The 20,454-nt window shown below is 37.8% G+C and overlaps 1 protein-coding gene across 1 annotated transcript in view; it reads right to left on the reverse strand.

Moving 5' to 3' along the window:
- The window catches only part of LOC113230933 (dynein heavy chain 10, axonemal), a 125,012-nt gene that overhangs the window by 55,128 nt on the left and 49,430 nt on the right, over positions 1-20,454 (reverse strand). Inside the window, exons 40-47 of the mRNA XM_026465042.1 lie at positions 16,921-17,109; positions 16,348-16,520; positions 15,728-15,893; positions 15,484-15,642; positions 15,257-15,351; positions 14,679-14,936; positions 2,367-2,526; positions 318-416 (exon numbers count right to left, since the gene is read on the reverse strand). Coding sequence (XP_026320827.1) covers positions 318-416; positions 2,367-2,526; positions 14,679-14,936; positions 15,257-15,351; positions 15,484-15,642; positions 15,728-15,893; positions 16,348-16,520; positions 16,921-17,109 — 1,299 coding nt within the window. The remainder of the gene's footprint in view (positions 1-317; positions 417-2,366; positions 2,527-14,678; positions 14,937-15,256; positions 15,352-15,483; positions 15,643-15,727; positions 15,894-16,347; positions 16,521-16,920; positions 17,110-20,454) is intronic.

Consider the following 20,454-nt stretch of genomic DNA (forward strand, 5'->3'; position numbering starts at 1 on the left):
ATGGAATTCGACGGGTACGTCACGAATTACCCAATGATTCTGGTCGATGATACACCGGTAAAGAAAGCCACTACTAGTAAGTTTAACAATGACGCGACAGTGCCAGCACCAATGTCACTGTCTTGATTTGGATAATGGTAAAATACACTGAAATCTAGCAACTGTCAAATAGATGAATGTATTTTTGTTTTGTTTGAAAATTCACAATATGAATTGTCAATTATTCATATTATAATTCTGCCAATACGGTCTTTTTAGCCTTGCAAGTGATATTTCGATCACGCGTTCGTTTTTTTTTGATACTCTAATGAACTTACCACCATGAAAACGCATTCAACAACCGTTTTATCAATTTGCTCGTTAATATCTTCCTGGTTTGGCATTAGTCCACTAATCATGTAACATAGTTGCATCACCTGTAACATTAGTTTTTTTTTTATCAAGATTATATGTATTAAGATTACATTATGTCAAATAATTCCATCATGCTTGTAATTTAGCAAGCATTACAGCAGTAGTTGGATAATCGGTTACTTATTTACCTTCAATTCCGTGAGGTGGAATCTAACATGAGAAACGCTTTTGTATACATATATGCTTATATATATATATATATTATGCTATATATATGCTTTTGTATACATCATCAACCCATTTATATGCCCCACCGCAGGGCACGGGTCTCCTCTCACGCGAGCGTTTGGGGCCATAGTCCGCCACACTGGCCCATTGCGGGTTAGGGACTTCAGACGTTTTCCGAGGGCTGTGAACCTTCTTCGACGCGCAAGTTTTGTCACGATGTTTTCCTTCATCGGAAAGTTCATGGTAAACTTCAAATTAAATTTCTCACGTAAACTCCGAGCAGAGGCCCGGATTCGAACCCACGACTCTCTGCTTAAAAGGTGGTAAGTCAAACTATTAGCACCCAGTTACAAGAGGCGAAAGATTCCGCGCGGTCGCCGCGTGGCGACCGCCCAATTACTACACCTTCATGTACATTAATGACGAATCTGAATTCTATTTACTAGGCGACATCATTTAAATTTCTCTGAATAATACAACCGCGCGGTCGCCGCGTAGACCAAATTGAAGCCAGACTCGCCCAAGTGCCCGGCACGCTCATTTAAGTTAAAACGTAAAAGCTAAAGGAATAGAGCGTATTTTGACATTACAGTGAGACGCACGCGGGCCCTGAGCAGCAGCAACGCGGACTCTGCTCATCAACCGCGCGGCAGCAGCGTGGGGTGAGTTTAGGGCGTATCGGATAAATGCGCCCTAACACGGCTTTCAAAGCATGCCTATATATATATAACCACACTTTTGTATACCTAGTAAAGCTTCCGCAACATTGGGATAGACGAAATTGTAGGAAAATGAATATTTAATATGTTATTTGAAATTTTATGTAACATTGAAATTTGCTGTAAAAACTTTGGACATCAAGAAAAAAAATTTGGAGTTTTGTAATTAACGCAACGTAATTTAAGATTAATTTTTGACATTATTAGCCGTTCACAGTACTGAAATCCGGTTATCATATTCATAGTCATCGTCAGACCTTTAATATTAAGAGTGATCCAAAATTTATAAAACTTGTGACATGTCACGCCATTCCGACATGGCAGTTTTTTAAGAAGGCGTTTCCATATTCACAGGAAAAATGAACTTGAGAGCCTATGCACACGGCGTATTCATAAGCGCCGACGACACGCAGGTGACACTCGTAAACGCTGTTCAGACGCGATACAGACGCGCGTGAGAAGTGCGTTCGAAGCTCGTCTGTATCGCGTTTACGCATTTGAGTCGATTCAAGCAAAAAGCTTATAAGCTTATAACACTTAGAATTTCATGTAGTTACTTCATTCCAAAAAGTAACAGAAATTCCTTTGTTATTAATACAAAGATCAAACATTTACAAAAAAAAAATCCTTAGATCCGGCCGGATTCGAACCGACTTCTTCTAGCATACCGTACCTTTTGTCGGATCTTTGTATTTGGTTTTCAACGACTTTTTAGCTGTAGCACTATCTATGAGAAATCTATGAAAGTATTTCGTCACCCGTCGTTCCGTGGCTTGGTTGGCATAGCGCCCGACACGGTTTACTAGAAAATGTCGGTTCGAATCCGACCGGATCGAATGAATTTTTTCTAGTGAAGTAATTTCACAAAAAAACAATGAATATCCTTTCAATAATAATTCATAACTGAAATTAAGAAACAAAACTAAAATTTATGCGCGTGTTCATGAAACGCGAGTCCTGTCGGCGTATAAACTACGCCGTGTATATAGGCTCTTAGATATAAAAGCGTCCGAATATACGACCACTGGTCTTAACATAGATGTAACCTTATTACGATAAGCTTACCAAGTTCAACGGCGTCTGTGGCACAATAGTTTTCAGTGGAGTCTGTTGCTGCAGCCCAAAGAGCCCGAAGACGATGTAATTAATAGCACCGGGCACGTAATGCTCAAACAATTCACTCATTTGTTCTCGCTCCTCTATGTTGTTACGACTCAAAAGCCATCTGGATAATAATAAGATTTAGGTGCAATTCGCAAAATACAATGACACACTTCTAAAAATCTTCTTCGTTGTTATCTATAAACTTACTTAAACGAAGGTTGTTACCATTAAGAGGATTGTGAAGTCGCCATTCGCAATAGAAAAACGTTTTTAGGGTCATTTACTACATTCTTACACTAGCGTCACAGTACATTTATGAAAATGTAGTTTATGTTAAGAGGAATATAAATTTCTTTATGAAAAATAGTGACAGACGTAACATTAATACGAGGAATAAAAATAAACTATTATACAGCTGTTCCTGATAGTCGTCTTCACAAATTCATTTAAGAGGCAATGTATACGCTTCTATAACAAGATTCCGGTTGATATACAAAATTTGCCTTTCACGAGGTTTAAAACTATAGTGAAACAAAAACTTTATACTAAAGGTTATTATACAAGTTCTGCGTACTTGGATGACAAAAATCCCTGGTAGTAAGTAACCTGTTTATCTCGTGGAGGTAGTGTCAATCTCTGACGATTGAGAACCAAAATATTATAAATGTTTAATGCGTAAAAATGTTATTTACAAAGAGCAACCCCTGAATTTCTTGGTAATTCTTCTCAGGGGAATCTGCCTTAAGAATGAGCGGTAGCGTCTAACCAATGTGACGATTTCAAATGTAATAATGCTTACATATGAAATAAGATTATTTTGATTTTAACTAACAATCTCGTACGACTATATTTTATTTTATTAGAACTATATTTACCGCTGAGGTACCAGCGAGGTACAGGAGGAGCACACGGGATTGCAACAAAGTAAAGTAATATCGGCAGCCTCTCCTCTACCGCAGCCTTAATATGTTTGTCATTGTTTATAAAGGTGGGTATCCATTACGTTCGCGCACCAATTGTGCTCCGCGCATCTGCAACTGCTCCATTAGTGGATACGTTCCCATGCAACGTTACACGCTCCGCGGTTAGCGCTTCGCGGCGGTTTTTGCGCAAACACAAAGCAACGCGAACGCAAGAGGTTTTCGGGCTTCGCGCTCCGCTAAGATTTTTTAAATTACCGCGAATTTATCGCTATGACATAGTCCGATGAGAATATTTAGCTCGTGAACAATATAATCAATTAAAATATAAGCCGCTCTCCAGCTACTAATTCTGGGGCGACACGTTCGCTCTATGTTCAAATGAAAAATGTGGAGCGGAACAGAGTCGATGCGCAAATCTAATGGAGCACTCGGTTTTCTTGTAGTGATGCGCGTAATGTCTCTATTAGAGATCGCGAACGTAATGGATACCCACCTTTACATGCCCGGAATGGAGAGCTATATGACGGTGAAAGTTAAGCTAATTATAAATGATAAGAGCTACATGATTCAAGTAGCAGTAGCTCCTTGTTCAGTGACGTACTGTCATCTTATTTATTTCTGCCGCCAAGCAGTAATGTGAACATTACTGCGTTCCGGTTTGGAAGGGTAAGGGGGAAATTACAGGTACATGGGACCTGTCAACATAAGTCTCAATGTGACATACGCAGTGGCAGTGCCCCTCAGATCTTTGCAATCTAAAGCTCTGAGTGGCACTGTAACTGTTATGGAAAGGCCTGTCGTTTACCACCAGGCGCACACTTGTTCGTCCCGTTAATTGATATTATAAAAAAAATCCCAAGGATCGCCAAGATACTTAGTAACCACAATTGGCACGTTCAAATGTGAAATACGTGACCAAATATGGTACTTAGTATTTAGTAAAGCATGATATTCAAGTTAAATTTAAAAAGTATGATAAACAAATTAATTATACAAACGACAATAACATGATTCGTAATCATTAAAAGGAGTAATAGATTACTTATTAATATTCAGTATACATTTTAAATAATAAATTTTACAAATATACTATTTAGTGTTGCCCAAAATCAGTTTTGGTTTTGGTTTGGTTCCAAGACCAAAACGATCTAATTGTAGCAAGACCGCCGACCACCGACCCTGCAAGACTTGGGCAAGAATAAAACTGAGTCTCCAAGACTCTTGCGGCCTCGCATTTACTTTGAATTGAGTATTTTTACGCATTTTATTCCTAAAATTGTAAACCTACAAAGATTATCATAAAATTACTAATTGAAACATTAACCTTATTTATTAACCCATACAATAACAATTTCCAGATAGTCAACGTTAATGATCTTTTATTATTGCACCTTTATTTTGCGAAGTTCAGAGAAATTCAAAAGATTTGTAATTAAGTACCTAAATGTAACGTTTACTTTATTATTTATTTTAGTTACTTAAGCAAATATGTATATTGTAATTCGTAATAAGAGATAAATAATAAGAGATGGATTCGGCTTTTATAAAGATGTTTTATCGACTTCAAAAAAGGAGGAAATTCTCAATTCGACTGTATGTTTTTTTTGTTTGTATGTTACGCGATAACTCCGGTATTTGTAAACTAATTTTCATGATTCTTTTTTTGTTGGAAAGAGGGTACCTCCATAATGGTCTCATTTAATTTTCAAGAAAATTATCCATATGTAAGGGTGGCTGTTCACGCATGAAGATCCATATATATTATATTATAAATAGCGCCTAAATTTTAGTATAAGAGCAATTATTTTAATGATTGATTTTGCTATTCTTCAATTCAAGGCGTTTTTCTCTCTCAATATACTTTGGGTAGTAAGAACCGATTGTTATTATCTCCTGTGTCAAATCCCGTATAGTGGCGAACTAGGGGATGAATCCGGATTTTGCGCACTTTCCGGTAACCGATTTCAATAAAACTTGGTAATTATATGTAATTCCACGTACTTTGGAGGTCGGTTTTTTTAGTACTCTGTGCTGAGATTATTTATTTTAACAATTTCTACAATTTATAATGACATTAGTTAAAATATATAACTTTATTTTCTAACGTATAAGACGGCACACATGTACATATGTATGTATGCACAACACTAGTTAATTTGCCAAAAAAGACACCGCTTTTTTATAAGACGGTGCGGCATCTTTGACATCGCTCTTTGAGTGACCGAGATCTTGTAAAAAGCTGCTGGTGTTTCAAAGAATAAAATTAGTTCAGAGGCGCTCGGAACTTAACCAAACACCTGGTTTGTCTTCGCACGGATTTGCGGTTGTGAGGTTAGGTATATTATTATTATTATTAATAAGTATATTATAATAGGTACTCTTATATTGGACTATATAAACGTTACCTATACAGGATGTAACAAATAGACAAAATAATACTTCAGGCAGTGATAGTGCCCATAGAGGTTAACAAAACTAAGTAACATTCATCAAATTAACTTATTTTGTAGAATATGACAAATTTTTACACGTGCTCTCCACACATCTTTTTATCCAATGCCATATAAATTTTATTCAATTCTCCATACCGCGCTAACATACAGAAAACAATTTATTCCAAAATGTAAAATTTTCTCAGCGGATATTCAACTTAAAGTCAAACCCATACAGTTCATTATCAATTGAATAAATTTTTCATTGTTAGGTAGATTGATCTGCCATCGACTGAACATAATTTAAATTTAATTCTGTTCAAATACATAAATATTTTTTTACGCTCTCTTCATTCAACTTTTTACATGTTTGAAGTTTGTTTCTTGTTTGTTACTTGAGAATTGTTCCGATACCGGTCATCGTCAAATTAGAACAATAAAATTTGCAACCATAGTAACTAAAAATGTTGTAAACTTTTGAATAGAATGCTCATTTCACAAAAAAAAATCCGATTTTTGAAAATACATACCTACATTTCATTCAGTTGTTACAAACTGGGCAAAACCCAGCTTTTGGCTTCTCGTAGAGTTTTGAGACACCACTATACGCAATATTTAACACTGATTAAGCTAGTACATTTTTAAACTATTTTTGCACTAATTTAACAATCTTAACGTATTATCCGTAACTTTGTTCACAAGAGAAAACAGACAATTTCTTTTACCATTCCCTCCAAATGCAAAAAAAACTATATAATAGGCAAAGTATCTTGCTGAGTTCTAAGCGTTGCCTGATAAGTCAAAGTCAAAGTCAAACTCGAAGTCAAAGTCAAAGTCAAAGTCAAAGATTATTTATTCCATAGGTAAAATAAATTTACACTTGAAAACGTCACATTTAAGCTACTGCTCGTTCACTACGCTGACCTCACTGAGAAGAACGAGCAAGAAACTCTAGGGATTGCTCTTTTCAAATAAACTTAGATAAATGCTATGGAATACACTTTGAATCAAATTTGTGTGGATTCTGGAGCCATGTCATCTTTCCATACATCTTTATCTAACACGTAGTCTTCAATTTTGTAATATGATTTGTCGATCAAAATATTTTTAATGTAGTTTTTAAACTGAAAATGATAAACTTAATATATGCTCCGGGATCTTATTGTAAAAACGTATACAGTTCCCCATAAAAGAGTTGTTTACCTTGGTTAAACGAAATCGTGGTACCATGAGTTTGGACTTAGCTCTAAGGTTAATATTATGGATATCTTCTTTCTTATTGAAATTATGTATATTTTTACGGGCATATAAAATATTTGAGTAAATGTACTGTGATGCCACAGTCATGATACCAGTCTCCTTAAACTTTTCTCTGAGAGATACCCGAGATCCTAGATGGTACACAGAACGAATCGCTCGTTTTTGCAATACAAATATGGTTTGAATATCTGCCGCTTTACCCCACATGAGAATCCCGTAGGACATTATACTATGGAAGTAACTAAAGTAAACTAGTCTAGCAGTACTAACATCGGTAAGCTCACGTATTCTGCGGACTGCGTATGCAGCGGAGCGTAATCTGCTGGCCAGGAACGATATATGTGGAAACCATTGAAGTTTACTATCTAAGGTATCCAAGAAGACTGCTTTATTAACAAAGTCTAACTTTTCTCCGTTTATTTCTATGCTTGGACTAGTCGATTTTACGTTAGGTAATTCAAATTCAACACATTTTGTCTTCTTGGCATTAAGCAATAAATTGTTAGCATTAAACCAATAAACTACCTTAGAGAGGGTATCATTAATACGGTCATAGTTAATGTCATCTGTCTGTTTTAAAAATCAAGGATGTGTCATCAGCAAACAACATTATTTCGCAATGGTCCTTAACAAAGAGTGGCAGATCATTAATATAAATCAGAAATAAGAAAGATCCAAGTATTGAGCCCTGCGGAACAAACATTTTTACTGGAGAACCCAAAGAAGTCACTCCATTTATGTCTACTTTCTGAATTCTACCGTTGAGATATGACGAGACAAGTTTCGACGCCTTGCCATTTACACCGTAATGTTCCAGCTTCCTAATAAGAGTAATATGATCAACGCAATCAAATGCCTTTGAGAGGTCACAAAAAACACCAATAGAGTTCTGGGACCTTTCCCAAGCATCAAAGATGGGTTTTAGTAACGCTACCCCCGCATCGCTAGTCGATCTACCACTAGTAAACCCGTATTGTTCACTATGAAAAATATGATTCCTACCGAAATAGGACAGTAATTAAGTTAGCATAACCTTTTCGAATATTTTACTTAAAGCTGGTAAAATTGAAATGGGCCTATAGTTGCTAGGATCAACTTTCCTACCGCTTTTGAATAAGGGAATAACCTTGCTGTATTTCATTAAATCGGGAAAAACACCTTCGTCAACGCACCTATTGAAAGCTACAGCTAACTGTGGGGAAATGAGATTAATAACTGAGTCTATAACTTTAGTTGATATGCCCCAGAGATCTTCAGTTTTTTTAACATGTATTGACTTAAAAGCTTTTATGATGTCTTGTGGATTAATATGACGAAAATTAAATAAACTGCCACAAACGTTAACATTTTCCTTTAGGAGATCAATAGCAAGTGAAGGGGAGGAATTTAATGATTTTGTAGTGTTCACAGCAATTTCCGAAAAGAACGATTCAAAAGTTTGAGCTACTTTACCTTTACATTTTGTAAGTTTGCTGTCTAATTCTAAAACTATATCTCTATCGTGTAGTTTAACCCTGCCTGGCTCTTTATTTATTATGCTCCAAGTAGTTTTAGATTTACTTATCGATTGTCTAATTTTGTCGCTGTGAAACTTAACCTTAGCAGCTACACATAATATAATATAATCTTTAAGATAATCTTTTGCAAAGCAAAATCATGACGTTTCCTCATGCTTCTACTGAGTATACCCGCTGGTAGGGTGACGAGGACTGATATGTCCTTATGCTTCTGTAGGTAGGACCAAAAGGATAAATATATCCTCATGTTCCTACTAATGTACATCAGGCTAATTAGTGCACATTGATTTAAATATTTTGTTTAGCACTAAACAATGGCTTGGCTGGCAATGACAACGGCTCAAAACGACTAACCTTATAATTAGAGTTAAAAGTTAAACTGTCTAAGTAGTCCTCGACCAGTATTATGGACTATGGCCTAAACCAAACTTAGAGCTTCCTCGCGCCAAATCACAGAACTTCCCGTAAGTAACTACTGTGGTAACAACTCTCGACGGACTAAAAGACGTCGCTGGTACGGTGACGCTAGTCACGGCTGTGCTTTGTTCCTCAGCCGTATCTCAGTAGCAGCGCGAACGGTTGGTACGGGCTACGTCGACTTTTACAGATACTTCATCGTGATGCGATCGACTTCAACGTGTCTCTTCTCTTGGAGTACTGACCACCTTGATTAGGCCTGCGACTCGTTTAATCGATACTGTGCAACCTGTTCGTGAACGTAACCAGGTGGCCTAGCATGATGATGTTTCATGGATCGCACCGTTTTGTCGTCGTTACATTCGCATCCAACCTCATTCCAATTTAGCAGCATTGCCAAAATAAAGTACATGCTAAATGAGATAAGAGAAATAATAAGAGATAATAATTTAATTTTCTACGAAAACAAAAAGACAAAATGGCAGCCACAGCACGTGAAACCTAACTTATCTCAAAGCAGCACACTCGGTGAAGGCCCAAGCTGTAGATTACACACATCGTTCGTTACACACGATCGTTTTTACTTTGAACAAGTCAAGCAAGTGCTAATAAAATTAAAATGTGCTTTATCGCCTGTGACGGGACCAGGGTCTCGAGGACCGAACTTGACCTCTACACGGACTCAGTGGAAAGGGTCCTTAACGACGAGAGAGGGAGAAGATTGTTTAGCTGTTTCATGCAGAAGTGCGGATTCCAAAATGGTATTAGAATACTCGAGTTTTGGGAGCTTACTGAGAGGCTCTTTGTCTATAAAGAATCCGCAGGAGGTGGCTCTCCCGGTAGATACAATAAAGAGATAAAGAAACTGCTGAAAAAAGCCGAAAATATTGATGAATTCGACGAGAATATTATGGTTCGACTGCATGCATTAGCTGAGAATCCAGAAAGCAGCAAAAATCAAGTCAATAAAGTTCTTCAAATGTTGAAAGCCGAATGTGCTCGCGCGCTTGCGCATGCGTACAAAGCATTTCAAGAGCATTTCGTACCATCGAATTAGAAATATCTATGCGCTTCAAAAATTTTGTGCCTAGTTTAGAAATTTTTTTATTGTTCGATCTTAATTGAGCTTGTGTTTGTTGACAATAATCGTCAAATTCAATAGATAAATACGGAAATAGAATTATTATTTTGTAGCAAATTATATAAAATCAAAATTTCATAAGTCCTTCATTTGTTGAATGTTGAATAAAATAATTGCACATATCGCACGCTATTACAATAGTGTTGTAACTCAAAATAGTGAAATTTAATATTATACCATTACTGACCGTAAAATTTGATTCTCCACATGTCAAAAAAACCGTTGTTCGAATATTCTACGAAATAATCAAAAGATATCCACTTAATTCAAAATGAGACACACTTTATGTGAACTACTTTTGGCCAGAATAATCCTTATTCAAAAATATTAAATTATTATTTCCATTTCAATTTTAAATATATTAGAGAAATTGTTTCAGTGTCTATAATAAACAGAGATCGGAATAGGTACAGTTTTTCTACCTAAACTTATAGGAACAGACAGAAAATGGAGAATGCCTTAGACAATATTTTTTAGTTCCTGGACCTGTTCGGGATTCGGGGAATCACTTAAGTACATTAAAAATTGACGTAATTGGGGACAGGCAGGAACACTATATTTATCTTAACTTTGCGACACAATGGGTCGGATGAGCGATATTGCGGATATTGGTTTTTTTTCACGATAACTCTCCAAAGAAAATGCCAATCGAGAGATCCTATTGTCCTAATTAAATATTGTCATATCGCATTTTGCCATAAATGTAATAGTTTAGTAGGAAAAAACAAAATGTGTTTTTTTTTGTATGGGACCATACCTTTAGTGCCCCATAGTTACAAAGTCTTAGTCGATCCAGTCTTGGAATTAATACAGATGTATTACTAGACCTATCTTCTATAGATTTGCATACTAAACGCGCGCCCAAACCTACCTATTCACTACTTATACATGTCAGAAAATGTGCAAAAATTGCTCATAAATACCGATCGCTGATAATAAACTATATCATACATAAATGTTAGTGATTTTTTGCGGGAAGTGAGCAATTCCTTTTCATGGATTCTGAGAAAGTCCCCTTCTTGAATAATACACTATTGTATTAACAGTGCAATATGATCATTATCAGCTCAATGTAGACAATTCTTTAAAATTTACTCACATTGTATACATTATATCAGATTAGTTCAGAGATGAAATAAAGTTTTAGCATCAAAATCCTTGTTTCATTTTAGATAAAAATTTAAAATTTCCTCGAAAGCGATAAAACTTATCAATTACAATCAATCAATCAACAACTCTTATGACAAGCGCAATCAAGACTGTTTTTAGAACACCAAAAATTATTATAATTTTAGAGGTATAGTCATCTAATTTCGGGGCGTACCTACTTAAACCTTGGGATGAAAGTCTTAATCATAAGTAACAAAGTTGAATCATAGCGCCAACGCTAGCCCATGTTGTGCCCGAATGCAATCAATAGCCTGGCGCTTTCTAGTAGGCACGCGATCACAATGTAATACTTACAGTTATATTATCCCCCGTGATCGGAAACTCGGGAGCAAATGGTGCAATTATAAATAATAATAATAATTAAATTCATTTCATTCATTTCGGTCCGTAAATGAGGTGCAAAACAGCCAAACAAAGGCTGACAAAGTAGAAAATAATACTAATAATAATATAGCATAGGGATGCGACGAGTGACGACCTCATCTCTCACTGCTGGAACGGCGCAGTGAATATCATGTCACTTTACCGTTCCAGCAATGCAAACAGTCAACGCTTGAGTTCATTTATGTATAGAATCGTGTCAATGAACTGGTCTCAGCGCTAAATAGGGTAAAAAACGGTCACATCGGGGAAAGTGACTGAAAGCCCCGGGTGGAAAATTGCTCATCATAAATGATGGAGGACAATGATCACAATGAGCGAATAGGGCCGCTTCCCAGGGGTAATCGCCGGGGCGCGACAAGAGCTGGGGTTGGACGTGGCAGTATGCGGGTCCCCAGCCATGGCAGACTAGCTCGATCACCCAGCCAGTCTACTCTCAATCCGTCACCACCAGTTGGCTAATATCAATTAATATTGGCATGTAGTAAAACCTTATGCGTATTTGATAACAAATGTGTGCGTGTAAAAGTCAGCTACGCTAGTTCTCGAATAAATTGCTTTAAATGCCGTTTCAATATACTCCGTGGTTAATCCTAATTATAGCAATAATTTTTTTACCAAAACTTTTTTATTATTGTCTATTTTCGTTTGATAATTTATAATCAATCAAAATTATGTTATCTTAGTGCTAATGTAAGATTACGTTTATGTTATGTGTGCGTGTGGCGACACCGGTTTTGATACAAATGTTGCTTGATGCCATTTCCATTATTTTCTTTCTTCCGTGATACTACTCCTAGGACTAATACTAAGCCAGCCAGGATGAAGCGGATTGAAGGTCGTATAGCATGAACCAGGGTCATCATCGGCAAACTGACCAGCTTCAGATTAGGCCGAGTGTGGTGCGCTTTGTCTGACAAGTATTCCCCGGTGAGAACATTTTTGTAGACTTACTGTAATTTGCACGAAAACTCACAGAGCGCATCGATGATTTGAAACCGAAGATAGCTACTTGGGGCAAGTGGATTCGGCGATATTCCGTAAGGGTGAAGAGGTATGAACAGAACCATCTCTTCATGAGTGACCAAAAGAAGTTTTATATATCCTGATGTGGTTTTGATGGGTGAGCGTCCGCACAAAGCAGAAGTGGTCGCCATTTGGCGATGGCTTTAGTCGCAGCCCGTCGATCGTGAAGAGAGCCCATGGTTCGAAGCGGTCGAGGATGCGTGTGCAACCATTGCGCCTATGAACGATGAGCATATCCGAAGAGAATGTAGTGGTAGCGGTCCATATACCTCCGAACTGGAAAAGTCCGGGACCGGACGGGCTGCACCATTATTAGTTGAAGGAGTTCTGGTGCTGTCACGCTACTCTCCTTCGTCAGCTCCAAAGTGCCCTTAAGAGTGGGACGCTCCCAAACTTTTTAACTACTGAGGTCACTCATTTAGCTCCAAAAAGCGATGCTACCGTGGATCCGTCACAATATCGCCCCATAACTTGTCTTTGTACAATATACAAGACTTTAACGTCCATTTTGAGCTCCAAGATAACTCAGCACATTGTTGATAACAGTGTGATGTCAGGAGATCAAAATGGATGTACGGGCGATAGCCGCGGTATTAAGGAGCTGCTCCTCACCGACGCGGTCGCTGGCCAACTTGTCAAACGCAACCGTTGGAATTTCTCAGGAAAGCATTCGCCTCGGTGCCCCAAACATGGCTCTAGAGCGTTCGGGTCGTGCAGTTCGATACTTCGGGCATGGGGCATTGGAGAATAATCCTGAGTCTAGACAGTCGGCAGATGCCGAATTCGGATGACCGAATAGAAATAAGGCGAGGTATTTTCCAAGGCAATTGTCTGAGTCCACTGTGGTTTTGCCTGACCCTGAACCCTTTGAGTACTATTTTAGAGAGGTCGGGAAAAGGCTTTCAGTCTCGGAGAGGTGGGCCGCAAATGCCTCGCCTTCTCTACATGGATGATCTCAAGCTATACGGCCCACAGCTAACAGGTTGACGGAGCAACTGATAATCACCAACGATTTCAGTAGTTCCGTTAGGATCGAGCTTGGGATCGATAAGTGTGCGGTGGTCCATGTCGACAGGGGACGTGTCGTACATTCCTATGGCATTAATTTTGGCACCAACCGTTTGCGGGTACTCTCCGAGACTGAAACATACCGGTATCTGAACATGTCACTGACCATCGTTGTGAAGGAAGCAGACGTGAAACAGGGTGTGTGCAAGGTTTTTTATAGGCGCCTGAAAAATGTGCTAACCAGCTATTTATCAGGCGTTAATAAGATCCGACCTTTATAATTCCTAGGTCATGCCTGTTCTAATGTGCACATTTGGCGTACTCGGATATACGCAAACGGCATTAGAAGCTCTGAATACACGAGCCCACACGACGATGACCTCTCACTGAATGCATTGAATGAAGTGTGGAGGTGGAGGCCTATTAAGTGTCAAAACCACGAACAACCGCGAGATATGCAATGTCAGAAACTACTTTTTGACGATGGCGGGTGACGGAATTCGTGGGGAGATTGTCACATATGATAAAGGGCTAACTCCCTTATCGATAGCCAAAGAGGAATAGTGAGACCCGGTGGTGCTTAACACCTCTGACCGCGATGCTGACCCTATGATTCGTCTGACTCCCGTATCAGTATCTCGATGGCTAGTTGGTGCCCGCGACTTCGTCAGCGTAGAAAGTACTTCAAGTTGCCCACTGTATTAGACAAGTTTTTATAATGGTAAACTTTTATTGGTTCTCCATACAAACTTTCTTAAGCTACAAGTTAAGACTCACTGATAGAAATAGAACGCATACTTCCTGATATGGTGAGAAAAAAATATTCATACCGTTGTTACGCGGTTAGGTCCCAAAGTAAAGGGAAAAATACAAAACATGATGCCGTTGCTTCACAATCCTCTTAAAATACTCACTGGAGAGCATAAGTAATTTAATCATATAATCCATGTTTGGTTTACACTGTATTTGTGATATTGATGTGAAGTAAGAATACTTACCTGTCCCAATAAGGTTGATATCCCAAATTTTTCGGGTCGACGAAGACCATTCCAGCTCTAGACACAGTGGCTGGCGAAGCGTAATTCAAATCACCTACTTCAAACAGAAGAGCACAGTATGACGCCAGTCTGATTCTCTCCCCGTTAGCCAAGGTCAGAAGTTTATTATCATCCATCACCGAGTTCATGTTCTCAATCCAAAGAGCATCAACATCTCCATCAAATAAAGAGTAACGACGCTCGTTCTCCGCTGCAGGTCTGTGAATAGAAAAATCTTCTGAATTTGTGCAGTCCCTATAATAATAATAATAATAAATAATAAATAATAACGCACACACTCAACATAGCCCCGCACTAGGGAAACCCTGTGTCGCGGGTGCCATGGACACACACACATAGACAATCACAAATTACACCCAAACTCACGAGAGAAATAATTGTAGGCCATACAACTATTTCTCTCGGCCCGGGAATCGAACCTGGGACCTCTGCGTGGCAGTCCGGCATGGTAACCATTCGGCCACAGAGGCAGTTAAAAATAATCAACTTCTCACAACATAATTGACACATGTCTTTACCTGTTCATCTCTCTAAAAATTCTAGAGTATAAACCATCAGTCCAATCTCTTGTAACAGGGTCCAAAATACCATAGAGCTCTATGACTGAGCACGCCTGAAAGAGCAACACTGTGGTAATATTAAATATTTCATGTTCAATGTTTTAGAAAATAGAAATCCGACTCAATATTCTATCCCGTTCGATCTTTGTTTCAATAATAAAGTACTTTATGGTAACGAAAATAACCTTAGGGTTCAAAACGGTAAGTTTAGTCGGCAAGCCCAAATCAGATTGTGCCTTCACTAAAGTTGTAATAATGACAGTTTTTCCACCACCTGTTGGCCCGACAAGCATGGTACTGTGTCTTGTCATCATTGTCTCGTACATTTGAACTACTTTGTCCACCTGGAATTAATCATGGTGTACATTCAACAATCTAACGAATCTCACAAATACACGTATTGCCAAAAAATACCGAAATGTAACTTACCTGATGATCAAGGACAATGTATTCGTCTCGTTCCAACACATTAACGACAGCTCCGTTGAAGTCAGGATAACCGACTCGGGGACATTCGAGGCCAGGAAATAGATCCTTGATTAACCCCAAGAATAGAGGGACGTCCTCAAAGACGAACTTGGGATAATTCATGTCTCTGTTAGAAAACAGTAGATTCTGGTGTGAAAAAAGCTACTCTCTTCTTCTTCTTCTTCTTCCTGTCCTTATCCCACGATAGGTGGGGTCGGCACAACATGTTTTTTCTTCCACTCTCCCCCATCAGCGTTATTTCCATACTTACACCTTTCTTATCCATATCATCTTTCACACAATCTATTAATCTTTTCGTTGGTCTTCCTCTCCCCTTATATCCCTCCACATTCATATCTAACACTCTTCTCGTCACATTCTTCCCTCCGCATGACATGTCCTTTCCACGCTGAGCTATTACTCCTCATCTTTTCCGTCACTAACGCCACTTTCACGCTAGACTATCAGCGTTTTAAAGAATTTACTTGACCTTAGAGGGATCTTGTTCTATAGTAGACAAAGACAAAGTACCTATACTTCATTGATATCATCACCAAAGATGTAATACCCTAGATACTTACCTCAAGGCTCTCATGAGGACCATAATCTCACTGAGATCTGTAGAATTTCGCCTCAATGTTCCAGCCATTCGTAACACAGCAGTTAGGGCACGAAGACCCCAATCGTAATGAGACTGCTTTGACAGTTGTTCCCGAGCGACTTTGTATAAAACTGTCATCTTCTTTGCTAACACCTGAAATTCAGTTGAAAGTCATATTAGTACTTACTATTTATAATAAGGGTCGTGGGTTCGAATACGGTGATGCATCTGAGTTTTTCGGAATTTATGTGCGAAATTTCATTTGAAATTAACCATTAATTTTTTGGTGAAGGGAAGTATCGTAAAGAAACCGATTTAATGATGTATGTGAATCCACTTTGGAGCGGATGAACACATACAGCCTAATCCTTCCCATTGTGAAAGGAGGCCTGTGCCCAGTAGTAGGGCTATATATTTAGGCTAATTATTTATAAGTTCAAATATGCCAATGGGTAATACCCAAAATATGTAAAAATATACCTACAAACGGAAGTGTAATCACAATGTACATTATTTTTCAAGGGTTATCGCATTACGACAATGATGTGTGTACCTTTGCAGTAAGGAAGCCGTCAGAAAACAATGAAATCTGACAAATCATCTCTAAGTCGGGCAAAATACATACTACAGGACGGAACAGAGCTTTGACGGACTCTGGCAATTCTGTGCGCCCTGCGTAACCAGGGTTCATTGTAATAAAAACGCCCACTTTACTATCCATTGATATCTCCTGACCTTCAAACTGAAATGCAAGAAAATTCAATGTTTAATATTCATATAACATTTTTTTTTATATTCATACATTTATAAAAATTCTGTCTAGAGCTTGACCACCACAAAAAAGGAACTATCCCAAAGTCCGTAGGATGTGCGTGAAAATCTTTTAACAAGTTACCATCCCAACAATCGGTTTCTTTTCACACTTTGGGAACCTTTTACAAGCAGCTATATTTATTTATTTGTAATCAGGTTAGGTTATACAGACCCATAAATACATACCTTAAAGACTAACACAGAATAACACCAAGCAGTAACTTGAGCATTTCTGCGTTCCGGTTTTGAACGGATTCTGGTGAAATTACAGGCACATGGGACTTTTTTTTATAATATCAAGTGACGGGATAATGATAAGTCTGTCCATAACAGTTGCAGTGCCACTCAAAGCTTTAAATCGCACAGTTCTGAGGGGCACTGCCACTAAGCCCGACACCCTGAGACACAAATTGACAGGTTCCATGTGCCTGTAACTTCACCAGCACGCTTACCCTTCAAAACCGGAACACAGTAATGCGTTATGCGTTACTGCTTGGCGGCAGAAATAGGTAAGGTAAAGTACCTTAGTACTGGACGAACTCTTTCACAAGGAGCTCTACTACTACTACTATAGTTGATCTTGTCAACTTATATCTCAGTGTAACGGGCGCAGTGGCAGTGCCTGTAAGGTCTATGCAATTTAAAGCTCTGAGTGGCAGTGCAACTGTTAAGGACAGGCGTGTAGCTTACCACCAGGTAGTGTTGCCCAAAATCAGTCAATCAGTCTTGCAGTCTTGGTGTTGGTCTTGCAAAAATTGCAAGCCTAATTGTAGCAAGACCAAGAGCGACCCTGCAAGACTTGGGCAAGAACAACACTGACTATGCGAGACTCAGAGTCTCGCATTTACTTTTGAATTGAGTTCTTTTACGCATTTTATGCCTAAACTTAAAACCTTAATACATAATTTTACAAATTTTGATAGTGTGGTTTGCAGTCAATATTATAACCTATCTCATTTGTGTGATCGTATGTTTATGTAGTTTGAAAGAGAAGCAATAGTTATTTTTATTTGCCATCGAGCATCGGGGTGATATTTTGTTTTAACCTACAGAATTCAAATTTCCCGATAGTGAGCATTAGAGATTTTTTATAATCTTTTATCATTGCTCCTTTATTTAGCGAAGTTTAGAGAACTATTATTTATCAAAACATTTATAATTAAATAAGCATTACGATAAGTTTATTATTTATTTTACTTACTTAACTTGCGTCTACTCGTATTAATTAAACAACAATGGTTGATGCAAAATTCGATATCTCAAGAAAATTAAAATTTATTATTACCAAACTTAGAATAATAACGCATAGAAACCTAGCCCGCACACGCTAAGTGAGGCAAATTGTAGGACGCCCTATGGGCCTATACGAGCAAGCGGGCTGTCAGTGCTCAAGGTCAAGTTACACCGCGAGCAGCTCAAAAATTTTTGCTAAAAATGACGAAATGTGCGGTAATTGGGTATAAAAATAGATCAGACAAATATAAAATAGACACTAACATCACATTCCACAAGGAAGTAACGCGTTTCAACTTGTATTTTTATATAAATATTCACTAAAACAGAAAATTAATTACGTTGCAACAAGATACGAAAATGTTGCAAAGTAACGGGTTTTTTCTCCCCATTTTGTTATTCTGTTTTGAAAATAATTATATTACGTAATTTTTTGAGAATAGGCAATATCACGACGGTTGCAAAATTTCTACAAATGTACACCGCCGCAACAACATTGTAGGGAATTTACGTTAGCTATTTTTACGAAATATATTTAGTATTTGCCTTCATTAGTTTCATGTGAAAAATCATTATTCTTGTTCATCATACACTCATTTAAAAAAATTGTCTTGCCCAGACTCAAAAGTTTTTATATAAAATTATATCAGGAAACTAACACTGACTAAAAAGTCATCGTCAGTTCTCCAAAATCGTGTATAAATAACTTTCAGGTTCAGGTTCTTAATTGTTATCGTGTACTTTTCATGTAAACATACCCACAGATAATATCAGGCTATTTATATATTCAAATTCGATAGTCGCACTTAAACTCGCTTGTAGGTTTTTGTTCATATATGAGTTAAATAAAAATTGGGTAGTATTTAATAAGGTGCCTACAGATTTGCTTTGACATTGTCTACAGACATTGTCGATCGACAGTAACGATTGAGAATTATAGACGTTTTCGAGGAGTTTTAGAGTGCTTATTACGAATGTAGCATTAATTTCTACATCCAAGATGGTTGACAACAATTTTCAAAATTGTATTTTTGGTAAACCATAAGGAAATGGTATGTATATCTGAATACAAGATGGCGGATAAGACTTCTAATTCTTCTTCTTCTAATTCTTCGCCATCTTGGATTTAGAAATATGTGCTATATTCGGAATGAGCAGCCCCAAATACCTTGAAAACGACACCCAACTTGCCATTATTCGAAAAATCGTGCCCGCCATTTTGGATTTAGAAATTAGTGCCATGTGCTGTGCACCCCCAAATACCTCGAAAATGATACCCATATTGCATTTATTTCAAAAGTCGTGTCCGCCATCTTGGATTTAGAAATAAATGTCATATTAGTGATGAGCACCTCGAATACCTCGAAAACGATTCCCATATTGCATTTATTTGAAAAGACGTGTCCGCCATCTTGGATTTAGAAATGAGAAAAGTCGTGTCCGCATTCGTGTATTCAGATATAAATGCCATTTCCATAAGGATTACCAAACATAAATTTTTGAAAATTCCTGTCACTTGACGTTGTCGATCAACAGTAACGATCGACAAAATCGAGCATATCTGTAGGCACCTGATCGACAGTAACGATCGACAAAATCGAGCAAATCTGTAGGCACCTCTAATTTAACAATGAGTTAAGCAAGATACAATTTCCCCACTTTTGAGGGAAATGTTATTCCATGGCATCATTATTTGTATATTTGTGTGCGGTCCGACGAGCGTAAATACAAGTTGCTTACGCCTACATGAATTTGATTTTTGTCTCACTTGTGACAGTTAGTTTTTTATGAAACTATCATTCTATGCGTTATTATTCTAAGTTACCAAATTACCCACCCAATATTACCAAATTTAAAATAACAAAGTATTACGAGAGAGGCGTAAATGTATATGATGCAAATAATTTGTCTAAATTTAAAGAAATAGTTATATTGCAAGTCGTAATAAGAGATGATTTTTTGAAGTCTGTTGAAGTGAAAAACCTTAACCGACTTCAAAAAAAGGAGGTTCTCAATTCAACAGTATGTTTTTTTTGTATGT

Source organism: Hyposmocoma kahamanoa, unplaced genomic scaffold (genome assembly GCF_003589595.1).
Source record: "Hyposmocoma kahamanoa isolate Upper Pololo Valley unplaced genomic scaffold, ASM358959v1 64, whole genome shotgun sequence".
Taxonomy (NCBI): Eukaryota; Metazoa; Arthropoda; class Insecta; order Lepidoptera; family Cosmopterigidae; genus Hyposmocoma; species Hyposmocoma kahamanoa.